The sequence below is a fragment of the Ascidiella aspersa genome, chromosome 8, assembly GCF_963924565.1.
Source record: "Ascidiella aspersa chromosome 8, kaAscAspe10.2, whole genome shotgun sequence".
Taxonomy (NCBI): domain Eukaryota; kingdom Metazoa; phylum Chordata; class Ascidiacea; order Phlebobranchia; family Ascidiidae; genus Ascidiella; species Ascidiella aspersa.
In genome coordinates, this window is record NC_139454.1 from 12,238,729 (window position 1) to 12,260,511 (window position 21,783).

General features: G+C 35.8%; 3 protein-coding genes across 4 annotated transcripts; 1 reads left to right on the top strand and 2 right to left on the bottom strand.

Annotated features, from left to right (window-relative positions):
* The first annotated feature begins 1,567 nt into the window (after window positions 1-1,567).
* Window positions 1,568-13,627, top strand: LOC146136158 (RNA polymerase-associated protein RTF1 homolog). 2 transcript variants are annotated; one of them, XM_083395208.1, is made up of 16 exons: window positions 1,568-1,882; window positions 3,514-3,639; window positions 3,981-4,143; window positions 4,526-4,751; window positions 4,821-4,895; window positions 6,098-6,246; window positions 7,093-7,185; window positions 7,530-7,614; window positions 7,924-8,095; window positions 8,501-8,671; window positions 9,361-9,468; window positions 9,853-10,052; window positions 10,942-11,074; window positions 11,399-11,464; window positions 11,897-12,056; window positions 12,627-13,627. In XM_083395208.1, the coding sequence occupies exons 1-16, from the start codon at window positions 1,817-1,819 to the stop codon at window positions 12,731-12,733; spliced, it is 2,100 nt and encodes a 699-aa protein (XP_083251334.1). In that variant the 5' UTR covers window positions 1,568-1,816; the 3' UTR covers window positions 12,734-13,627. The 2 variants fall into 2 exon arrangements, with proteins under 2 accessions (XP_083251334.1, XP_083251335.1); XM_083395209.1 differs by having other exon boundaries at window positions 7,533-7,614.
* A 3,806-nt stretch (window positions 13,628-17,433) lies between these two features.
* Window positions 17,434-19,089, bottom strand: LOC146136159 (vacuolar ATPase assembly protein VMA22-like). The gene is made up of 3 exons (XM_083395363.1): window positions 18,849-19,089; window positions 18,353-18,633; window positions 17,434-18,225 (listed from the first exon to the last, which is right to left on the bottom strand). The coding sequence occupies exons 1-3, from the start codon at window positions 19,058-19,060 to the stop codon at window positions 18,083-18,085; spliced, it is 636 nt and encodes a 211-aa protein (XP_083251489.1). The 5' UTR covers window positions 19,061-19,089; the 3' UTR covers window positions 17,434-18,082.
* Window positions 19,090-19,093: 4 nt separating this feature from the next.
* On the bottom strand, window positions 19,094-21,715 carry LOC146136160 (phosducin-like protein). Its single transcript, XM_083395362.1, has 3 exons — window positions 21,185-21,715; window positions 20,620-20,745; window positions 19,094-20,263 (listed from the first exon to the last, which is right to left on the bottom strand). Exons 1-3 carry the CDS (start codon window positions 21,584-21,586, stop codon window positions 19,994-19,996), a joined length of 798 nt encoding a protein of 265 aa, XP_083251488.1. The 5' UTR covers window positions 21,587-21,715; the 3' UTR covers window positions 19,094-19,993.
* Window positions 21,716-21,783: the final 68 nt, after the last annotated feature.

The window sequence follows — 21,783 nt, forward strand, 5'->3', positions numbered from 1 at the left end:
GGATGAGTACAATGTCTTGAGTCCGAAGTCAAATAGTGCGTCACATTGATCAGTAATGTTTACAATGATGATGCGGTGGATATAATCATAACATTAAAAACAAAACAGGATGAGAAGTGAAATGCAATCGGCTTGAGGAGAAAGAAAACAGTTAATCAAACGTACTAGTAGATCATGAATCACAGTTAAAGGATCTCCAGACTTTAGCAAACAGTGTACACATATTGGATGAGTATTGTCACTTGTCAAATAATATATCCAAGAAATTGCACAACAAACAGCTAAAGAAAGAAATGTGATAAAAACAAGTTTGAATCCAGAAATAATGGGGTTGAACAAGTAAAGATGCTCTTTTAAAAGTCTGTGTATACAAAATTATAAAAAAGCAGTTTTCTAATTAAAAAAATCAAGGTACAACACAAACCAACAATCACAATATAATAACATTCAAACAATATTTTTGCGCTTTGAAAAGCATTTCAAATAAGAACTTATAAAGTTGCTAAATTTCTGAAAATAATTTTTTTTCACAAATGATCGTTTTTTTAAAAGTGCTATTTTTTAAAAGCACTATTATGGGATGTTCTATTGCATTACTCAAACTATACAAAGTGCAGTTTTTAAATTTCAAAGTTTTGACAATTAAAACCATGAAGTCGGGCCATTAGATTGAATTTTAGGTGCATAGTGGCATACTAGTTCGCTTGAAAAGATTATGCATGTTACAATGGTTATATTAACTTTATTATGCAACCCACTAAGTTTTTGATTTTCTTAACGGCCCTTGTATCATTTTGAGTTGTGCAGGCCTGTCCTAAATAGTTCTTTAATTTGCCAGAAGTAAATTAACCTTGAAAGAATCAATAGGGCCCATCATCATCAATCACAGAAATCATCATCATCAATCACAGAAAAAAAGCTTTGTACCCAAATATTCTTTGTTTAACTAACCTTTTAACACATTTGGAGCATGTGGCTTTCAATATAGATAAAGACTTTCATTTATACCGGTGGTTCATAACCTGGGGGTAGCAAGAGCGAGGTTGTCTGGGGGGTCGCCGTGTACTATTTTTTTGTCAAACGAAATATAAAAACAATATGAACTAATTTTTCGTTAATAATTTTTTTTCGTCGGCAGGAGCAAGGCCGTCGCCAGACTAACAATTCTGTTAAATATATATTTGCCATTGTGCTCAGTCGTGTTATGACGTCAGATGCCGAATCCGTCAAGAATTAAGGCAGATCCACGCAGAAAGTACTGTGATAAATTAGACTTTAGCGTATCCAAATATCAAAAAGTCACCTTTCGTCTTTTTTTAACATATCTGCATTTGCACAAAAAGTTAAAAACTCGATACAATATCTCACTTCTCCAAAATCTTCCGCATAAGGCGACAGATTTACACTTTTTTTTAAGACCTGGACAAGAGGGTGTTTTCGCGACAGGCGACATATCAAATTTAACTGGTATTTTCACTGCTTGGCGCCATGCGACACTTTTTCCTAACATCATAGAATGCTAATATTCCCGTTAACCCTAAACTGATCTGTTACGGAATTCAATTTTTCTTCTTTGTCAGTTTCATTCGTATTTAATTAACATTTAATCAACATTTAATCGTTTTCGTTTTGTTTTGTATGAGAATATACAATAAACGCCTTATCTTATGGAACAAATATTTTATTAAGCAAATGGTGAAGGAATTAGTGGGCTTATTAACTACACAAATTCTTATTAATGTTTATAATCTCTAATTCGTGCTAAAATATTAAGAAACGCCGTTATTTCATTTTCATTCGTTTGTAGGAAGTTATAATGAGTAAAAGACGCAAAAATCGAGTTGTTTCCGATTCAGAAGAAAGTGACCTAAGTGACAATCAGGTAAGTGTTTGTAAAAAGCAAAAACGTAAACCTTTAAACTCTGCTGAAACCAAAACAATTAGCTAAAATAAATACTCAATTAACAGAATGTACTTTGTGTGTATTGTATATGTTCTTATTATTTTTAATTATCTTTAAAAGGTCTAGTTCAGTGGTTCTTAACCTGGGTTGGGGTTCAGTGAGAAGGTGTAAAGGTGTTTGCAAAACATCTCCATTTTATAGGGTCATTTTAGTCGAAAAATATTTTGGTGCTGGTCTAGAATCCTACCACAACAAAACTTTTTTTGGCTTAGTATGCCAGTTATCGTTTGGATTTTGGTAGGTTAAGCAACAATTTATTAAATAATAATACTTGACCCACCCAAACACTAACCGACATCCTCACCCAAACATTGTGTGTTGCCTTAATACTTGTTTCACTGTTGTAGGATTCTAGACTGGTGCCAATATTTTTCCTAATAAATTTAATTGATTTTACAATCTTTTGACAGCTTTTTGTTTAAGTATAGCCCAGTCTGCATTTCCTGGACTTGTGTTAAGATCTTGGGTGTGCAGCGACAAGTTGTGAGCTTTAGTGTGTTTCTGTTTTTTGCACACCAAATGATAGAAATCCCACGAAAATTTAACTTTTTGTTCAAAGTTTATGTGAGCAATATTATAATTCAAGTATGCACACACCTTTCTTTAAAAAAATATCAGGATGTACGTGCCACAGAATGCACACTGGAGTATAGTGAGTGCTAGAATGGGACGCAATGTTAAAATAATTACTGTATGATATAATTTCAATCTTTGTTGTTTTCAACATTTAGGTGCCCTCCATTATTTTAAGAAAGTATGATGATCAAGGTGAATAAGATTGAGAACCACTGGTCTAGGTCACACTACACTTTATTTAAAGTCCTTCTACATTTAGCTTCATAATTAGAACATCTTTGCTTGTTAAGTTAAAAAGAGTTTTCAGTTGCAACAGGAAATGGTGCTAGTAGTATCTCTTCTGTTGAGATAAAAAACATTGTTATTTGTTGGTATAAAATAGACGCTATAATATTTAAGCTATAATTCTGGGAGATATGTCGAAGCAGCTCAACTCCGCAGTTAGATTTAAGCTGCTTAAAAATGTTTGCGGCTCTAATAAATCACTGAAACTGTAGGGACTGAAGTTTTGCTTGTTTGCTCGACTTTTATGATGATTTTCCACAAATGTGTGGGTGCAGCTGGAGTTCCAACTAATATGTATTCCCTAAGTTTATTTTATCTAGTCTTGCCTTGCTACTTGCAAAAATAACTGAACAATGCTGTCCACCGCATTTTGTTTGTTAGTGCAATACAAGGTTTTCTAATGACACAAAACTCATACGTCTGAAAGATTTTAGTCTGACTGCCTTCCATTGTGACCTTCAAAGATTTACCGATAGTTTGTTAGGTAAATGTTATGAACAATTTTTGGTGGAAAGGGGCTGTAATGCAATAATTTGGTTTAAATCTCACCAAAGATTAGTTTTTTATCTTGCTTTGCTTCCATTAATTTTTTTCATATGCTAACTGATTTTGCGGCTTTGCACTGTATGCTGACATGTTAAAACCGTATGGTAACCAGAAAACTGTTTAGAAAAATTTTATTTTATTAGGAAACAGTCCCAGCAGCAAAGAGAGCCAAGCAGCACCAAAAAGTTGTAAAACATCATAAGGCGTCAAAAATCCAATCGACAACTACAAATTCATCTGATTCTGACACATCTGATGACGATGATGAGGTTATTTTCTATTAACTTCTTCTTGATGCTTATTCTATAATAAGTTACTGTAAAGTGTATTGGACAACATATATTTATATAAAATGAAAACCAAGTTTACAGGAACTATCATCCGAAATAGAATACACTTAATTTAAATGGCATATATGTTAATTTCCATGTAACATACCCTACCAAAACTTTTAATACAATCAAAACTTTCTAATTTTTTTTTCAAGTTACATGCAATATATACATAGTGATATCCAAAATTTGAGTTTAGAAACAATACCCTAAGGATTTTGAATTTCTGATTTTTAATAAACTATTTATTAATGTTAATACTGTATAGTGTTTTATAGTGGACAATGGGGAGTAAGTCTAAGAAGAAGGGAGGAAAGAAATTAAATCGTTTAAAGAAGGGCAAAGCATCTCTTAGCAGGGATATTGTGTCCGATGATAGCTCATCTGATGATGGAAATGATTCTGATCTTGCTGTGGGAAACAAAATGTCATCCGGTGAAGGTATTTATATACTTAAATGTAGCTTAGAGCTAACCTCTTTTTATTTAACAACCTTTTTCAGATAGATGTGTAAAACAATTTCATGCCGCGCTTTATCCATATATGAATTCCTATTCAACTTTTTTAATTTGAGGAATTGCAGTTGTTCAAGTGCTTTCAATAATTTACTGAGTTTAATCCTTCTTCCTATACTATGTTGCTCTAATACTAAGCTTTGATGCCTGCCAATTCAACTTATCTAATATTTTAAATTCTATTAAAAATTACATCTATCTCTGTAGCAGTTAAGCTATTTTTAGCAATAGTAAAATTCATGTTAATATTCACACATGTTGTGTTTCTTACTTTTACATAACTTCAGGCATATGTATTTTTGTCAAAGTTGACGACTCATCTAGCGATGGGTCGGGTGGTGGATCGGAGGACGGGTACTCTGGTTCTGACAGTGCATTTGACGAGGAGTCGCTGAGAAAAGAGTTTGACGATGGCTACGATAAAGATTTGGTAGGTGATGAGGAAGATCGTTGCAAGCTTGAAAATATGACTGAAAAGGAAAGGGAACAGGAACTGTACAACCGACTGGAAAAAAGAGAAGCACTCCAGAAGCGGTATGTATGCTTTGCAAATTTTTTTGTATGTATATGACGGTCAACATGCATTTTTTTATTTTTTGGTAGATTTGAAATCGAGAAAAAACTCCACCTGGCAAAGTTAAGGAGCAGAGGCGAAAAGAAAAAGAAGAAGAAAAAGAAGTAAGTGAATCAAGTGAAAATAAAACAATCTAATGAAATATCACTTTTAATTGTTCAAATTTATGAAAAAAACAAAAAAAAACAATGCATGTGTGCTACCTACCATCTATATTACACAATAAATATGTAAAACAGGGTTGATGTTAAAGTAAAATTAGTTTGGCGAGTGCCCAGTGTCTACCAATCAGCACTCAACAGACAAAACAACACTCAACAAAATGTTGGCAGACATGTCATAAATTTCTATTCTTCCTAAATGTGGTTCTTGGATAGCCAACCAAGATTGTTTACTTTATTATTAATTTTTTTACCAAATGTTTGTGTAATTTTGTTTTATTAAATGCTTGTATAGATTGTTGTTGTAGTTGCACAGATGTGTATGATGAGCGATTAAGGCAAAAGTTTGCTTCAATCTTTGCATTTAACATAATTTGTTGCTCATCATCAAATTGAGTTTATTATGTCTAACAAAGATTCCCAATGTTTCGTTAAATGGCACCTAACCCTGTAAAATGTAAATACACTGTGACTGCTCGGTATCACAAGCTGAAGGCAAATTTCAATGGCACTTTTTGTATTATGATATAACAAAGTGCAACTCAACTTATCGCAATAAGCAACTTTTATGACTGCCATGAATCAGCAGTTGAATCAATTCCACTGTGTCCAATGTTAGTATGAATGGCAGTATGACCTGTTTGAAACAATAACATTAGAATAAAGTCAAAACCAAAAAGGTTGAGTAGATCGACATCAACTTGATTAAGACATTTCAATACAAGTTTGTATCAACTTCAGCTAATGTGTGTATTAATCAAGATTATGTCGATCTACTCGACCTTTTTGGCTTTGCGACTCATCAAGCTACTTTACAGTTCCGTGCATAATGTACCCAAACATTAAAATGGTTAAATAGATTGCTTGATACAGGTTGTGTGGTCCACAAATATATGTGTCATGGCCTTTCTGGTATAGACAATGGGATGTGCAACTGTTGTTCATCTTTATGGCATATCATACACAGTTTTGTCATGTGATGTATATAGCAACACATTCTTTAATATCCAATTTAAGCTAAACAAACTTGCCTTATATTGCGTTTTATTGCTGATATAAAATTTAGCTATATAAACAGAATTGTGTCAAGAGCAATAATTTGGGGGAATTTCATTGCTAGTAATTAGTCACTTGTATAACATCAGGCCATCCGACAAAGCCCAGCCATCATGGATGAACCTGTCGGCAAAAGGTGACAACCGAGCCGACAGAAGACGTAAAATGGAAGAGAAGAAAGATAGCACAAGACTAGAACAGCTGATGGCTGAGAGAGCACGGAAGAAAAACAGAGCAGGTTGGTTGTGCAAGTTTGCATAATTCTGCAAAGTATTACAGTTTTGCTAGAAAACATTAGAAACATAAAGTTAGTTCAGGGTTGACACAACTATTTTGTGTTTTAAATGTTTTTCTTTGAATTTATTTGCACATTAAACATTCTTATTCTCCAAAAGTGGTAAAATTTATTCTATATGCAGCTCAAGTTGTGTGTTTTTAAAGTAAGTAAAACATTTTTTCTTAAGTGCAACAATTTTTTAACTATTTGTTATTCTGTTGGCCTTTTCACATTTCATTATTCCAATTTTATTTTAAACATAAAGATTAATTTAGTTATAAGCTCTTTAAAAACCTATAAACATTTCTTGAAAAGTCTTTCAATATTTAAAAAAAATATTTTACAACAATTGTATGGCAACCCTGTGTTGCTTATACGATACGTATGCTACAAAGTAGTGTTCCTGTCATAACTTTAATGCAAATGTAAGGAACTGTTTAGCAATTGTGCATTTAAACACTAAATTAGGAATATCTTTTTTATTTCTATATTTTAAATACTATCAAACATGTTTTTACTTTTTTTTTTGCATATTATTAAAAAAGAAGAATTTCTCACAGACAGAAAAACAAACAGTCATCCAGTCTAGCTTTTGTGTATGTTATCCTGGATCTTACTTTAAATTCTTTTTGTTCGTGAAATCTTATTAATTTTGTTTTAAATAAAATGTTCATCAATGTTGTATGCTGATTTCTTTTTTATATTTTTTTAAAGAGCGAAACAAACAAATTTAGCAACCATATTTCATTATGTTTGTCACTCGTTTTCTGTTCTATGCTGTGTTCAACTTTAATTATTTTTTTTCAGCTGAAATCGAAAAGAAGCAAACAGACAAGAAACAAATCCTCAAGTTGAGTGACGTTTACAGTGACGACGATGATGACGAGGATGAAGAAAGAGGTGATTATCCTAAAATAAAGCTTAGGTTGCAAGTTAGTTTTGGTAGCCTAATTTTTGTCGAAATTGCAGAAATTGGGTTCTAAAGCAATTTCTTTATATGTAGTTAGACAAATCTTAAAATATTTATATTTGGAATATAACATTGAAGCTGTAGGTTAAGTATTCAAGAAAAAAGTTTGGCAATTTTATAGGTGAAGTATTTAAGAAAAAAGTTTGGCAATTTTATTTGAAATTTTTTTTTTATGGAATACAGATTGTAATTGTGTGTAGGGTCACAAATTCATTTTTTTTGTAGCAACGTACTAAAACACATATAAGCGGTTGAATCTGAAGTTTTGTTCTAGAAGCAGGTTCAGCTTCGCCCCTGACTACAGAGTCATCAGATTCTGACAGTGGTGATTCATCCACAGAGAAGCAAAGTGGCTCAAGGTTAGAAAGTAACAAAAAGTATCAAAAATATATTTCACTGTAAAATTTTGTTTTATATATTATATATATTGGATAACTTTCACGCTCCTCGTTATTAACAAAATAAACATCATTTTTATATTTAAAAAAAATGTTTAATAGTAAAAAATTATATAATAAAGAATATTTATCCTCAAACATGTGTTTTACTCCAAATCTCACACAGCACGAGAACATAAAACGACATTGTTTTGTTGCCCATTAGTCTCTTTAATATGAATAGCAGTACGTTATCAAACCAAATCTGTTGATAAATAACTTTTCGCTCAGCGCACACGCCAAGCGAAATCAGCAAATCGAGGCCAAGGAAGACCTTGCCGGCCTGCGCTTGTCCCGATTTAAGATGGAGAAGTGGGTTCACCTCCCCGCCTTCCAGCTCATGGTGGTCGGCTGTTTCGTGCGAATCGGCATCGGCAATCACGACGGAAGGCCCGTGTACAGGGTGAGCGGGGAAAAGGGACTGTTTTGTCAAGTACAGAGCCCGATAAATGTTGTACTGACATGATTTTTTATTTTTGCAAACTTTGCTATTTTTCCATACGGCTTTGTATAATATTACGAGTTTAGAGTTATTTTCTGTTTATATTGTTGAAATCAGCTTGATCGGTGCATTTATGTTATTTTTGTTTGTATTTTATGTAAGGGCTGCAAATATTTTAAAGGTAAAGTAACTTTAGAAACAGTTTTTTTTTAATATATATTTTTTCAATATCAAGGTTTTTTTAACGGCGTTTAATTTTCTGAATAAAAATCATCATCATGCAGATTGTAAAAACAATATGCGTGGTCGACTGCTTTTTCAGTTTATCAAGACGCGTTATGAGGACTTTCTTGCGCTTTTTTGCAGATAGCTGAAATCGTCGGGGTTGTCGAAACGGCGAAGGTCTACCAGCTGGGGAAAACCCGGACCAACAAGGGGCTGCGATTACGTCACGGCGAGCAGGAGAGGGTCTTCCGACTCGAGTTCGTCTCCAACTCCGAGTTTTCCGACTCCGAGTTCATGAAGTGGAAAGAAACGGTTAGCGGGGAAATATAGGATGTTGGTTGGGAGTAAATTTGTTTAACACTTATTTTGTTAAAAAATAATACGAATTCTATTGAGCAAAAGCACGACCTTTGATCTAATACAAAATGATTAAAAACGTTATGTTTTCTACTTTCTATAGTAATTTAATAGGGAAGACGCCCGGTTAGATTGTAAACAAAAACTGAAATCCACAATTAATTTCAGGTCGGTTTAGGTACATCCCCGCCGGTGTCGTACGAATACCGATAGTACTTGGCCACGTGTATCGGTTACGTGCCGGTGTTATCGGACATCTCTTGTTGAACAGCTTTCTTTGTTTCGAATTTAAAACTCGGGCGATATAAAATTATTTGGCGCAGGTCAAATGACCTTGGAGATGTGTGTTAATCATACTTCACAGAACTATATAACCCGCGGATAAACATTTTTTATTTATTTATGATTTATCAAAAAAAAAGGAAAGCGAAAAAATTAAGGAAACTAATTACACATTACATACCTTTAATTTCACAAGCAGACGATGCTTTAAAAACTAATTTTAAAGATAAGATTGCTGCCGTAATGCTCTTTTTCCCGCAAGAAGTCTTTCGTCAATTATTTTTTTACCTAGGTGTAATTTCCACGTTAAGCACTCAAAATCATATTTGGTCACATTTCGAAAGCTGTTCTCATTCGAGTAGGTAATGCGAGCCGGACAGCAACTGCCAACCTACGATGAGATTCAGCGAAAGCAAAAGACGATCAAAGAAGCTATCGCAAGCAACATCAACGATAAGGACATAGATCATGTGAGCAACCATGAGGATATTAAGTGTTTGAAACGACAGTTTTCTGTAATCGAGTCTGGAAATTTATTAGGAATAGTTAATTCTAGGGCACATTATGGACTAATGGAAAAGTGTTTGTTGACGATGAAGGATATTACTAATATGGGTTAGGTTACAACTTGAATATACACACACACACTGAGGTGTGTAAGAATCAAACAAACACAGGTGGTGAGATTTAGGGGTCGCATAGTTCAATCTATTGCCCCACCAAAATATCGAATATTAGTGCCACTAGTAAGTGTCGAAAGACGAAACTATTAACCCAGGGTAGTTCTCTAATCCGCCACTACCAACGAAACAAACAAATCCAACGCGAAACCCAGCAAACCTTCTGCTTGACAGATCATCAAGGAGAAGAACCGCTTCCGCAAGAACCCGTTCAACTACGCTATGCGCAAAACCGCGCTAATGAAAGCCAAGGAAATGGCGGAGGCGAAGGGTGACGGCGAGGAGACCGACAAGCTCTCGGGCCAGCTCGACGAATTGGAAGAGCGCGCTGTCAAGCTGGACAAGCAGCGCCAGGAGAACATCGCCGGGATCACGTAAGTATACTTCGCAAATTGTTGGATATGTATTTTTTTTTTTCGAGTTTCAACTGCCAGAAATCTGTCCTGTCGAACTGGGCGTTAAGCAAAGCGTTTCACCCGACCTTTGTTCCGATAGATTGTCATCATTATATTTCATCTCGTGAGTCGTGACCGATATTACGTTTCAGGGTTCTTAGTCGTTATGGGGCTTTCACTGGAAAATAATGATCAATACGGCCTTTTATAATTTTATATGTATTTGTGTTGTATCTAACTGAACGTTTATTAACATGTAGCGCTGTGACATTGGTGCCAATCGATTGCAATCAGTTTCGAGGCGGCTAGCTAATATTCGGCTCCCCTTTGATCTGCATGCTTTTTAAGTATAAGTTTGGTAACACAGTGCCTAGCTGAGACCTGTTGTTATTTACCTTCATCTTTTATTTAACACCGTATTTGTGCAACAACAAGGCGATAGGACCGCCAGTTAAATTTAAATTGACGTTCTTCGCTATGTTCGCACAGCAAACAAAACAGCAATAATCATTTAAAAACAAACAAAAACAAACAAAACAGGACTCCGCACTATATTTTTCATTGCACGCATCAGCGCAACGTGAATTTTTTAACAATCGACAAGAAGGTACACTTTGGTGCCAAATTAAAAATTACATGGTGTACCGAAGTTTACAGGTGCTCCAAGTATATAGTTTACCGAAAATGTTAAATACTTACATGAAGATCTTCTGGAATGTTCGGACACCATTAATCTGCCAAAAAACGCATACATTGTCGTTAGTCAGAATGTAATAAGAAAAATGGATAAGGTGCGGAACTTTGGTTGTCCCCCGCGATTTTGAGTTTCATTCCTCGTCTTGATTTCCTCTCGCCTCTTTCTTCGCAGTTACATCAATGAACGGATTAAGTCGCACAACCTGCTCAAGGAAGAAGCGTGTAAGGAGGAATGGAAACAGCTCCGGGCCAAGGTGGCCGATCCCTTCACCAGAAGAAGATGCAAGCCCGTGCTTGTCTCCAACGTACGTTGAACAATCGTGCTGTTTTTGCGGCTTGGAACAAATCTTAGTTCTTGCGCCATTGAGTTGCTTAAAGAAGACCAGGGTCACTTTTTTTTGACTATGCTGACGCTTAAAATACTAGATCGACTGACTTTCACGTTTGTTGTTGTTGTTTTAAATCATGGTGTTAGAATTTAATTAAAAATGAAATTTGAAGAAAACATCCACCCATTATTCTCCGAAGTTCGAAGAATTTGTTAATTAAACATTTCCATTTAAAAGTTTCACCCGAAATACCGTGAATAGTTTCCTTGCTTTTTTAAATCATATTTCTTTGTATTCCAGACTGAAGATGGCGGACAAACACAGCGCCTGTTGCAGGAAATGGAAAGGAGATATGGAAACCTATCCGTGAGTAATAGTTGCAAGGCTGGAACACAACACATTTTTTTGCTTACAAAATCAAGTTTGTGTATTATATTTTTAAATTTCTAAACTACCGTGCGGTAATGATGCAATTCGAATCACTATGATGTTAATATCGCACATTATTATATCAATACTTAGAAGTAGTTTGATGATAAATCCTAAAGCCAAAATGGTCTAGATGCACACTTGGTCGAATCGCCTTTGTCCAAACGATTACGATTTACTCGGCCTTTTTTGGCTTTAAGATTGATTTGCAAAGCTGCATTACAAATCCGTGCAGTGTACCTAACTTTGAAAGTAATTTTCTTAAAAAATTTAGGTGTTTTGCCCAATTTTTCAGCCGTTGTTCAGCCAAGATTTTACTTTAACTATGAAAAATGTAAATGACCAAACGTAAAACGACCTCCGTCACAGGATGTCGATAAAGCGCCTCGGCCAGACTCTGACTCTGCTGAAGCCTCGGCCTCAACCCGTAAGTCGTTGACCGGCAAGTCGGGAGGCGGGGAACTTGCCAACGACCTTTTCGACGCCCACGATTTCGACATCAAGCTCGACCTCCAAGTGTCGGTCGCCGGTAGGTGGAGCAACGGTGATGCATATCGCTTCGCGTTCGTCTTGAGGAGGGATTAAGTTACAGTGCTGTAATGACTTAAGCCTATCTGTTTAAATGACTTGACTTGGGTCTTTTGAGTACCACACCTTTTTTTCGACCAGGTTAATTGAAGTATTACTTTCCATATCGTAACGACAACGCAAAAGTGGGACAAGAGCGCGAAAGGATATAATATAACTTGACGTGACTTAAATCATTTAGACAAATGGTACGACCTAGAGTAAGGTCATTTACAAAAACGACTTGACATATGTTAAGTTGTTCTAATTAAAAACTTTTTAGTAGAATTGGGATATTTAGGCCAATTGTTAAATCTAACAAATGTTAACTTGCTATTTGTTTCGATTTTGGGGTTTATCAAAATTGAACGTCTTCCCAAATGAAACGTGTACTGTTCACCTTTGTTAGTAGTTAAATATTGTTTTTTAATGCCAATGCTGTGACTTACAATTGACCAACCTGATTTATTTCGATAATGTGTGCATGCCCAGCCAGAGACAAAATACTGTTAACGAATACATTTTTTCACAGAGCGATCTCTCGTGGCGCCGAAAGTGAACACGGTCTTGCCCGCCACGGACGCCCCTCGACGGTCTCTGAACCTGGCCGACTACAAAAAAAGAAGGGGCCTGATCTGATCCAAACGGGGGGCAACGAGCAACGACATTGCCAAAATATAACACGGCCAAAATCTGGCCGGGTATCGACTTTAGTCAGTGGAAGTGATTGTTGCGTTGTTTTGTAGGCCGATTAATCGGTTCACCTTTGTGCGCACGGTCCACTAATATCGTATTTGACAGAGCTTTCGATGGTTTATTACCGGGGTCCTAAGACGCTGCCATTCATCGGATTTTATTCGACTCTTTATCAATCAATAAATACAATCGATAATTAAAATGCAGGACACAAAAGAGTTACTGGTCATGTGCGTGATATATTAATATGTAACTCAACGTTTACTGTTTTTTCACCAAACAACTGCACCTACTAGGGTTATAACTTATTTCTGATTGTGGACCTGGCAATTGCTTAGGAATGTGTCTGTTTCTTGTTTTCTCCTCTACCTTCAACTTTTTCTTTGTATGGATTCGTATATAAAGCCGAACGAGATGCAGCAATTTCAAATGTAAACGGAAGTTTTATCAGTATATAAAGGCAGCCAGTTGTACAAATTCGGTCAAGTTGTTTAACACGGCGAACTCTTCGTTACATGCATTCAAGTGTTGGTGCACTGCTCCCATTGCGGCTACCCTGTTATTAACTAAACGTGTTTTGCCGATAGCGATTCGTACTTTTTATGTGATTTTTTTTTTCTTTTCTGACTGACCAATGTGACCATGGATATTTTTTGACGTGACCGTTTTCTGCACAAATCGAAATTACAAGGCCGGTTACGATTGCGTCACCGACTAAAATCTACGTTCGCAGTTTACCTTTTTCGCTCTATGAAGTGGAGCCCCTGGCTTTCTTAAAAATACAATTTTTTGTGACACAAAGTTGCATATTTCTAGATTTTGCGTTTCAAGCAGGGCTTTGGAGCCGGCGCCGGAGTGTGGAGCCGGAGCCCTGGAGCCGTACATTTTTAACGGAGCCGGAGCTGGAGCCGGAGCTCCACGTGAAATTTAAATGGAGCTGGAGCCAGTTGTTTAAAAAATAGCTCCGCTCCGAGGTATTTCATAAGATGCTATGCTACTAGCCTCCCACTAATAGCTGAATTCACATAATTTAACAGCAACTCTTCACAAAATTAGGAATTATTGCCTCTTTGGCGCACCTTTTGTAACTAACCATTGTGGTGTTTCGTTTGTCAATATTTTGAAACGCTAGATATTGCAAATTAAGCGTTCAGCCTTAAACCTCAGTTTTTGACTTAATGGAGCCGGAGCAGTGGTATCAATAAGCTCCGGAGCTGGAGCTTGATAAAAGAGAGCTCCGGAGCCGTTTAACATTTACGACTGCTCCAAAGCCCTGGTTTCAAGTCTATTTGTTCATATTGTCGGAAGGCGTTCGATTTAAAAGGCGCTTTTTACTGGCTTTTAATATTGATAAGAACTTGTGTAGAACGAGAATAGTAAATTAGTTGACGTGCTCAGCACCAGTGTACCCCTTTTCTACGGCGCGCACTTCCGACAGGCCATTTGCGCAGTTAAATTTGTATCTCGCGGACTTGCAGAACCGCTATCTATAAAAGTCTATCAATAAACTGTATATTTTTGGAAAATATTGCACAAAAACAAAAAAAGAAGTATGTATTTTAATGTGCATTTTATTAAAACTTATTCTAATATTGCGAGCACTTTTAACAACAAAATGTTTTTTCGCTTAGGGCCTATGATTTGCATAATAAGTACCTTATTTGGTGTTTGCCTTCCCGTTGGCACTTCATAACAAGTCCCGCATTAATTTATTTTCCAACTAAGCTATACAGCTTCGGAAAATGATCGATCCCAGTTTGGCAACCATTATCGGGAGTTTTGATTAATGCGTGGTCTAATCAGCTTAAAAGAAGTACACCAAGGCGCTTGCCGATTTACGGCGGGTTAGTTGGGTCACTAGAAATTTTACCCTTTCTTTATAGTACTTTTTACCCATTACAGATTAGGAAAGTACCAAACCAGGTTATTTAGTGCAGAATTTACACTGTTACGCAATTTTCTAAAGTAGGAATTTTCGAAAATTTAATTTCGGCACAACACAACTCGCTATGCTGATGGGGAAAAAAGTCGGCAACTACCCTCTTAATTCTGCTTGAACTTTGCCGCGCGCGATAAATCGGGTTTGCCTTGCCGATCAATTGACAGCGACTAAATAATTTACATCGCAATTTCCCACGACGACTATAAGAATGGCGAACGTGCGGTTCAAGGAGAGCGGTAGGGATGATGTCACATGTCAGAAAACCTAAAAAACGTGTTAAATGCACTTTTAATTTGACAATATAATAATCGCAGTTGTAATGACTTGACCGTCTTTTAAGAAAAAAACTTCACTTTAAGTCTTTTGGACAAATGACTTGACTGGAACTTACGTCATTTCAAAATGTCTTGTTTTCATCACTTAATAATCAGCTTAAAAACCGGAAACAAGACCAAAATTTCTACCTACTTGTTCGTCGCCCACTTTGGAATTTCTTTGGTATACCCCTGTAGCTGGAATTTTCTCTACGTGATTATATATTTTTTTCAAATATTTTGCCAATTTATAACGTAATCTGAAATTGTTTAGAACTGTTTTATTTTATTGTTTACTCCATAAGGAGCAAGCCAATAGTATTTTTCAACTATCGCCAACTTGATAAACGATAATAAAAGTTCTCCTGATTTAGGAATTAAGAATTTATTTGTTATACCTTTCGTGACCATAGCCTAGCGAAAAACATAGTTAATAATATATTGTTTGCCTTTGCGAATCAATACTGTCTTGACCGATGTAGGTATCATGAGAATAGGACTAGGCCTATAACTCTCAAAATTCCAAACATGCAGCGCAAATTATGCCTTTTGGCTCTTCGCAGAACATTTTTGGTTTCCTTGAAGCTAGCAGCTGTCTAGTAAAGTGAACTGACAATTTGTTTGCAGAAATTTTGACGGACGTCATTTTTTACGTGTTTAATGCGTCACGTCTCTCGTTTGGCTTCCTCCAAAATTTACTAATTTAAACCAAACACATTTTTTTTCTTGCTTATCGTTATTAAACTCAACTTTAATTCCATATTCGAGCACTAGTTCACTTGAGAGCTTTAGGTTTTACTTAACTGAGTGACATCATATCGGGAAATTGTCATGACTTCTAAACAAAAATTCTACCCTTGACCTAATTAGGAAACGCGTGTGAGGCCAATTGGTGTAAATGGTCGCACAACCGTGGCTTAGGTTAGAACTACAATTTGTTTGTGCAAATGTTTCACCAACTTGAGCACCTTTGGATTTGTTCCGATTTTAAATCATCTGGCATGTAGGCAGGGTTGCCATTGACATGGACCCAAAAATAAGGACAACCAAAAATTAGATTACGAGCCGTGTCTTATCACATTCCATGCTTTTGGCCAAAAATAATCTGCTCCAGCAATTTATCAAGGTTTATGGTTTGTTTTTCGGTCTACTCCTAATAATGTTGCTTGAAGAACGCTATTTGAAAAATCCGACACAACGCGATCGACGAGGTAAAATGTGGCGATCGAACGGTGGATCGCGATAGAAGTGTTGGCAACCCCTGCTTATAGCTTTACTGACCCATTTCTCCATTAGGCTACCAACCACTTCGCAAAAAATGCTGCCTTCGCCGCACCCTACTCTGCTGTAGCCTAAACAGCAGAAACCTTGTACTGCTGTTTAATGCTAAAATGCAGCCGAAACTGCCCTACCTATCTCACCACTTCGAAGTAAAATTCTGAGACTTGTACGCTACGGGAGTATCTTTCATTTATACTGTCATAAAATCTCCCCGCAAAAGCATAACTTTAGAATATTATGCCACACCCGATACCAAATGAAAACGATCGAAGTTCTGTAGTTGTTGAAAATAAGGACGCAAGTACAAAATAAGGAATTTTCTTAGAAAAAAGGACAATTAAGTTTTATAAGACCTGGACCTTCAAAATAAGGATAAATCTTAGAAATAAGGCCGGTATGGCAACCCTGTATAAGCCTATAGGTCAGCCGGAACAATATAATCAATCGATTTTATAGAGATGCTTTGCAAAAAACCAATCGCCTTTCCAACAAATTAAGTGAAATGAGATTTTCTGTTATGAACTCATATCGATCCATTAATATTGATGGCGACCTAAAAAACCGTTAATACATAATAAGACCGAATAGAAAGACCAACTTATAAATCGAAATTATCCATACTATAATACCTTAAACGTAACGACGTAGTAATACATACGAAGGATTAAGGCCTAAACAAACTCCTAAAACAGTAACGAAAGCGTTACAAGATTGGGCACCGCTGCTCTGGCACCCACGTTGGGACGCACCGCTGTTTTGACACCGACTGCTTGCCCTTGTTTGAGGATAGGGTGCGTAGCGGGTGGGGTTAGTGATTAACGGTGGTGTTTATGGTTGTTTTGATCTTATTTTGACGGGATAAAGTATTTTTTCGATTTAGACCCTTATTCAATTAAATTATTAGTATTAGCCCCATTTTGATGTTATTACGACTTACGAGTCGTGTTTGATTGAATTCGATCATGTTACTGGAGTCGCAACACTTTCCTGGCCTGTGAATTTAGTGTTTTATTTATAATAAAGGTAAATCTGACTTGGCTGCCATTAAGCGTAGAAATTGCAGAAACGTTTTATTATCATAACATAATTATCAGTAAGGTCTTTCCGGTAAAGTGGTTAACAGATAAAATAAACAAAACATATATTAAAAAATAAATTAACAAGATTTTATTCAATGTTTGACTCAACAGAAAGTATTTCTTTAATTATACACAATCGGATATCGGGCTACAGACATTTAACTAGAAGATGATCTTTCGAAAGGGTTACAACAACATACAGACGATGTAGTTATACCAATAACTTTCTAGACTTCTTTGCTAGCGCGTATAACACGTCGTAACAAAAAGAGTCGTGGGTGGCTTACGAAACGACATAAAGAATGGTATTTAGGTGGCTTTTAGCCATCCTAAACATAAACATAGTTCGATCGCATAGCTCTAGCGTCCAAACTTCTTTACCCATGGGGAAAGAACATGAAATTCGGCCCACTGCATTAGTCAATAAGGCACCCATTAAAATGCACCCAGAAGGATCCTGGCGAATATTATTATGGAAATATTATTCTCGACGAAAAAACGGTAAGGCGGAATGATATTTAACATTGCACGCACCCTGCCTTTTAAATCAAAGATCTTCAATTCATCTCAATACCATATATCGGCCAAGGAATATTGTTCTGTAACGGCGATAGATATTGCACGAGTTTAAACCTGAAAACAAAGCTTTTGTACGCAGGATGCCAGAAACAAGGAATCAGCTTTCGTCTTTCTGGTCGTCTGGCGTTTCGCGTTCAGCGTTTTTTAGACTCGCCTGTTGACGTCGCGCTTCCCGGTACAACGCCCTCTGCTGGTCAAACTTGCTACTCAGCGTGCAGATCTCGCAGCTGACCCTTGCCGCTAAAATCAGGAGAGAGATGCGAAACAAGGATTAGGTCAGAGGTCGTACACTTGTTTGAAGCCTTAAACAGTACTGCACTATCATTGAACATGATTAATTTGGCTAAAAAAGGCTTACTTTTATTACCTTTTATAAATGAATCTTGCGCATGTCTTAAGCTCTGTGGGGGAAGAGGAGAAAACCACTTAATGGGCTTGGAGATTGATTTTTTAGCATTGATTTTCATGTCGTTCATGCTCTTGTTTAAACCATCGTCATCTGCTTCCCTTGGAGAGGATTTTTGGTGCCTTTTGCGTAAGGCTGGCTCTGATGAAGGTTTGTTTTCACTTTCTTCCTCACGATTGTCAAATAAATTTGACTCGACACAGGTAAATTTGTGAATAGGCTTCTCTTGCAGTTTCTCTTCACTATAAATATGACTTTATATTTAAAAGTGGAATGAAAAATATACCAAAAACTAAAAAATAATTTATCATATAGTTCACAGAACACAAATTTAGTTACAAATTGACAAATATCACAATATTATTTCTGCATAATCATTTTATGACATTTTCTGAGTCCCAAACAAAAAAGGTGATGTCATGCACCATTTTTATTCCATGATAAATGCACCACTTACCTACAGTCCACAAACATAGTCGCTGACATCTCTGAAGCATATTGAAGTTTTGACACCCGGTCTACACCCATTGAATATCGAGCCTTGGCAAGACACAAGAAACCATCTTGTAAGTGCTTTTCTTGTTGTTGTTTTTTCTCATCAATATCAGAGACCATTTCCAGCATATCAAGACACAGCAGATCCAGGCGTCGCTCCAGCTTTTCATCCATATTATATAATTTATTTATTTACTCTTATAAAACCTGCAAACATGATTCCATTTACAATGAAGAAATACAAAGCATAGTAAAACTTTTTTTCAGACAAATACAGATAATAACAGGTTTTCAGTATACAAAATAACAATTTCAATTTTAGAAATAAAAAAAAAAAAAAGTTATGTGCCTATTGGGATTTTTTGCGCATAAACAAATTTTTATTTTAATTATGGTTAAAAGAAAAAAAATATTTCCTAAAATAAAATAAAAACATTACATTGCACAAAAAACACAAACACTGAAACTGCATCAAAGTTTAATATTGTATACAGTAAAGAAACAAAATAAGGTCATCAGTTTCATATAATGGTTTATCTTTTAACACAAAATTCATTTTAGCTGGGGTCTGTGTTTCTTCGCTACCATTTGTGATATATGTGTTCAAAAAGGTTTTAAACTTTTTTATGCAGGGCTTTTATAAAAAAGTGTTAAATTTCATAAAGTATCCTTCAAATTTGTTTAAATTGCTAACCTAACCTATACTGTTTAAATCTGCCTACTTATATGCATGAATAAAACAGTGTTGAATTAAGTTTTTGACAATAAATACAAAAAACAAAAGCAGCCTGTCAAAATTGTGGCATCTTTATAATTATGAATTTGGAAGTTTGTCCACATTTTTGGCAAGTGCACAATTTCTGAAACCCATGTACATGCTTAAAGTTAGAGAGATCACTCTTGTATTTTAAATACTGTAACCACAAAAAAGCTTGAAATGTTAACTATAAAGTATAATACGCCAAGAGCTTTAATGCTGAACCCTGTTAGCACAACATTCCAGATGAAATACATTCATCTCAATAACCAGTTTTTGATAATATAAAACCTGTATGTTTTTCAGAAGTAAAAAGGTAAAAGTAAAAACCAGACTTGATTAATAAAGTGCTAATCTTCATCACTAGTGTCTTTATCTTCATTTAGTTTTGAAGAGTTACTGTCCGGAAGGAAGCTGTAACTTCGCAAGAATGACTCAACATCTGTTGCAAAAAAGTCATCTCCAAAAATGTCTGTCAAATGTACAAAGTTCCCCACAATTTGATTGTTTTTGTAGATGAGTAGCGCTGGCAGAGCATTTTCAATGAACTCTTTAGACACCTTTGCATCATGGGCAAGAATTCGACAGAATTTTACCGTTCTGTACTCTTTTGCCAGGACCTATTCGAATATAAAAAGAATGGAGCAAAAAGGTTTATTTAAACAAGCTAAATTAGAGTAAGTGTTGGGGATTATGGCAAACCATTAAAAAAACAAAGAAATAAATGCATTGTTTGAAACATTAGGCAATGTGCAATATTCGTTTTTGTTTTGAGGTTTTTTCCTAAGTTGTTTAAATTACTAGTTATTTATAAACGAGCTGATACTTGCAGGTTCAAACATTTTTCAACTCTTTTCTACAATAGTTATTTTTAAATACATTTCCATTCCAAAAGTAAAATATCTTTGGATATCTATATATATTTGTATTTTATTTTAATTATAACTCATTTTATAAGACAGGTTTTAAAAGTTACCTCCAAACAACCATTCATCGCAATACAGCCAGGATATCTTTGATCGTAGATATGAATAATAATAGTTACAAATTTGTTTTCATTTTCAATTTCTTCCACATAAGATGATGCATCAAGATCATTAACCTAAATAGAGCATAAATTGAATTTTTGTTGTTGTTTGTTAAACTATCAACCAGATGGTCTAAGCAGGTTTTATTAATTTGTGCAGCAAAATAACTGTTTTACTATGACATGCCGGACAACATTACCAGGAAAACATGTAGGTGGCCTTGATATTGAAATACATTATACTAAAATGTGTTAGGTAAAAAAGGGCGCTGGTAAAAAATCCTACCACAGTTAATAAATCAACGCACAACATTTATTTTCGGGTGCGAGTTAGCGTTTGGGTGAGGATGGGTCAAGTGTTTATGGATTGTTTAATACTGTTGCATAACACACCCTAACCCAAACGTTAACGAAATAATGTGTGTTGTGGTAGGATTCTAGACCACCTCCAAAATATTTATGATTAAAAAAAGAACAAATGCATAAAGAAAAAGTAAGCCAAAAACACACAAACCTTTCCGAAGGTAATACCAGCCCATTTTGATGCAAATTTTTGCTGTAAATCAAAAATTCTTTTTTTGTTGTACCACTCCAAAAACTTTTCATCGTCTTCATCTATTTCATCATCTGACTTGTCAGCGTTGGGATCGCAAGTCATTGACATTTCTTTCAGGAATTTTTGCTTATTTTCTTCCTCCTTTTTTCGTTTCTCCGTGGCCAAATCAGTATAACGCCGCCAATCTTCGATAACACCCTTGGGTCCTGTCTGCACTGCAAACTTCTTGCCCCGTTGAACCGGCTGAGGGGCAGCCACCGGCGCAGTTGGATTTTCAGAAACTTCTTCATCTTCGGAAGAGCTGCAGTAATAGTCCACCTTTTCACCTAAAATCTTGTCATCAGCTGAATTCAAGGCCATTTCGACAAAACCTTGGAAAAGTATTGTGAGCTATGTCGCTTAAAACTAAAACACCTTTTTAAGAGTCGGTCAGTTTGCAACCCTTTTTAGATAACAGAGTGTTTTGACTAACAACGTTTCAAATGGTGAAATCTTAGGCGCTGTATTCGCTTAATGCAGTCACAAGGCCGTTGTTGTAGCCCTCTGGCGCCATCTAA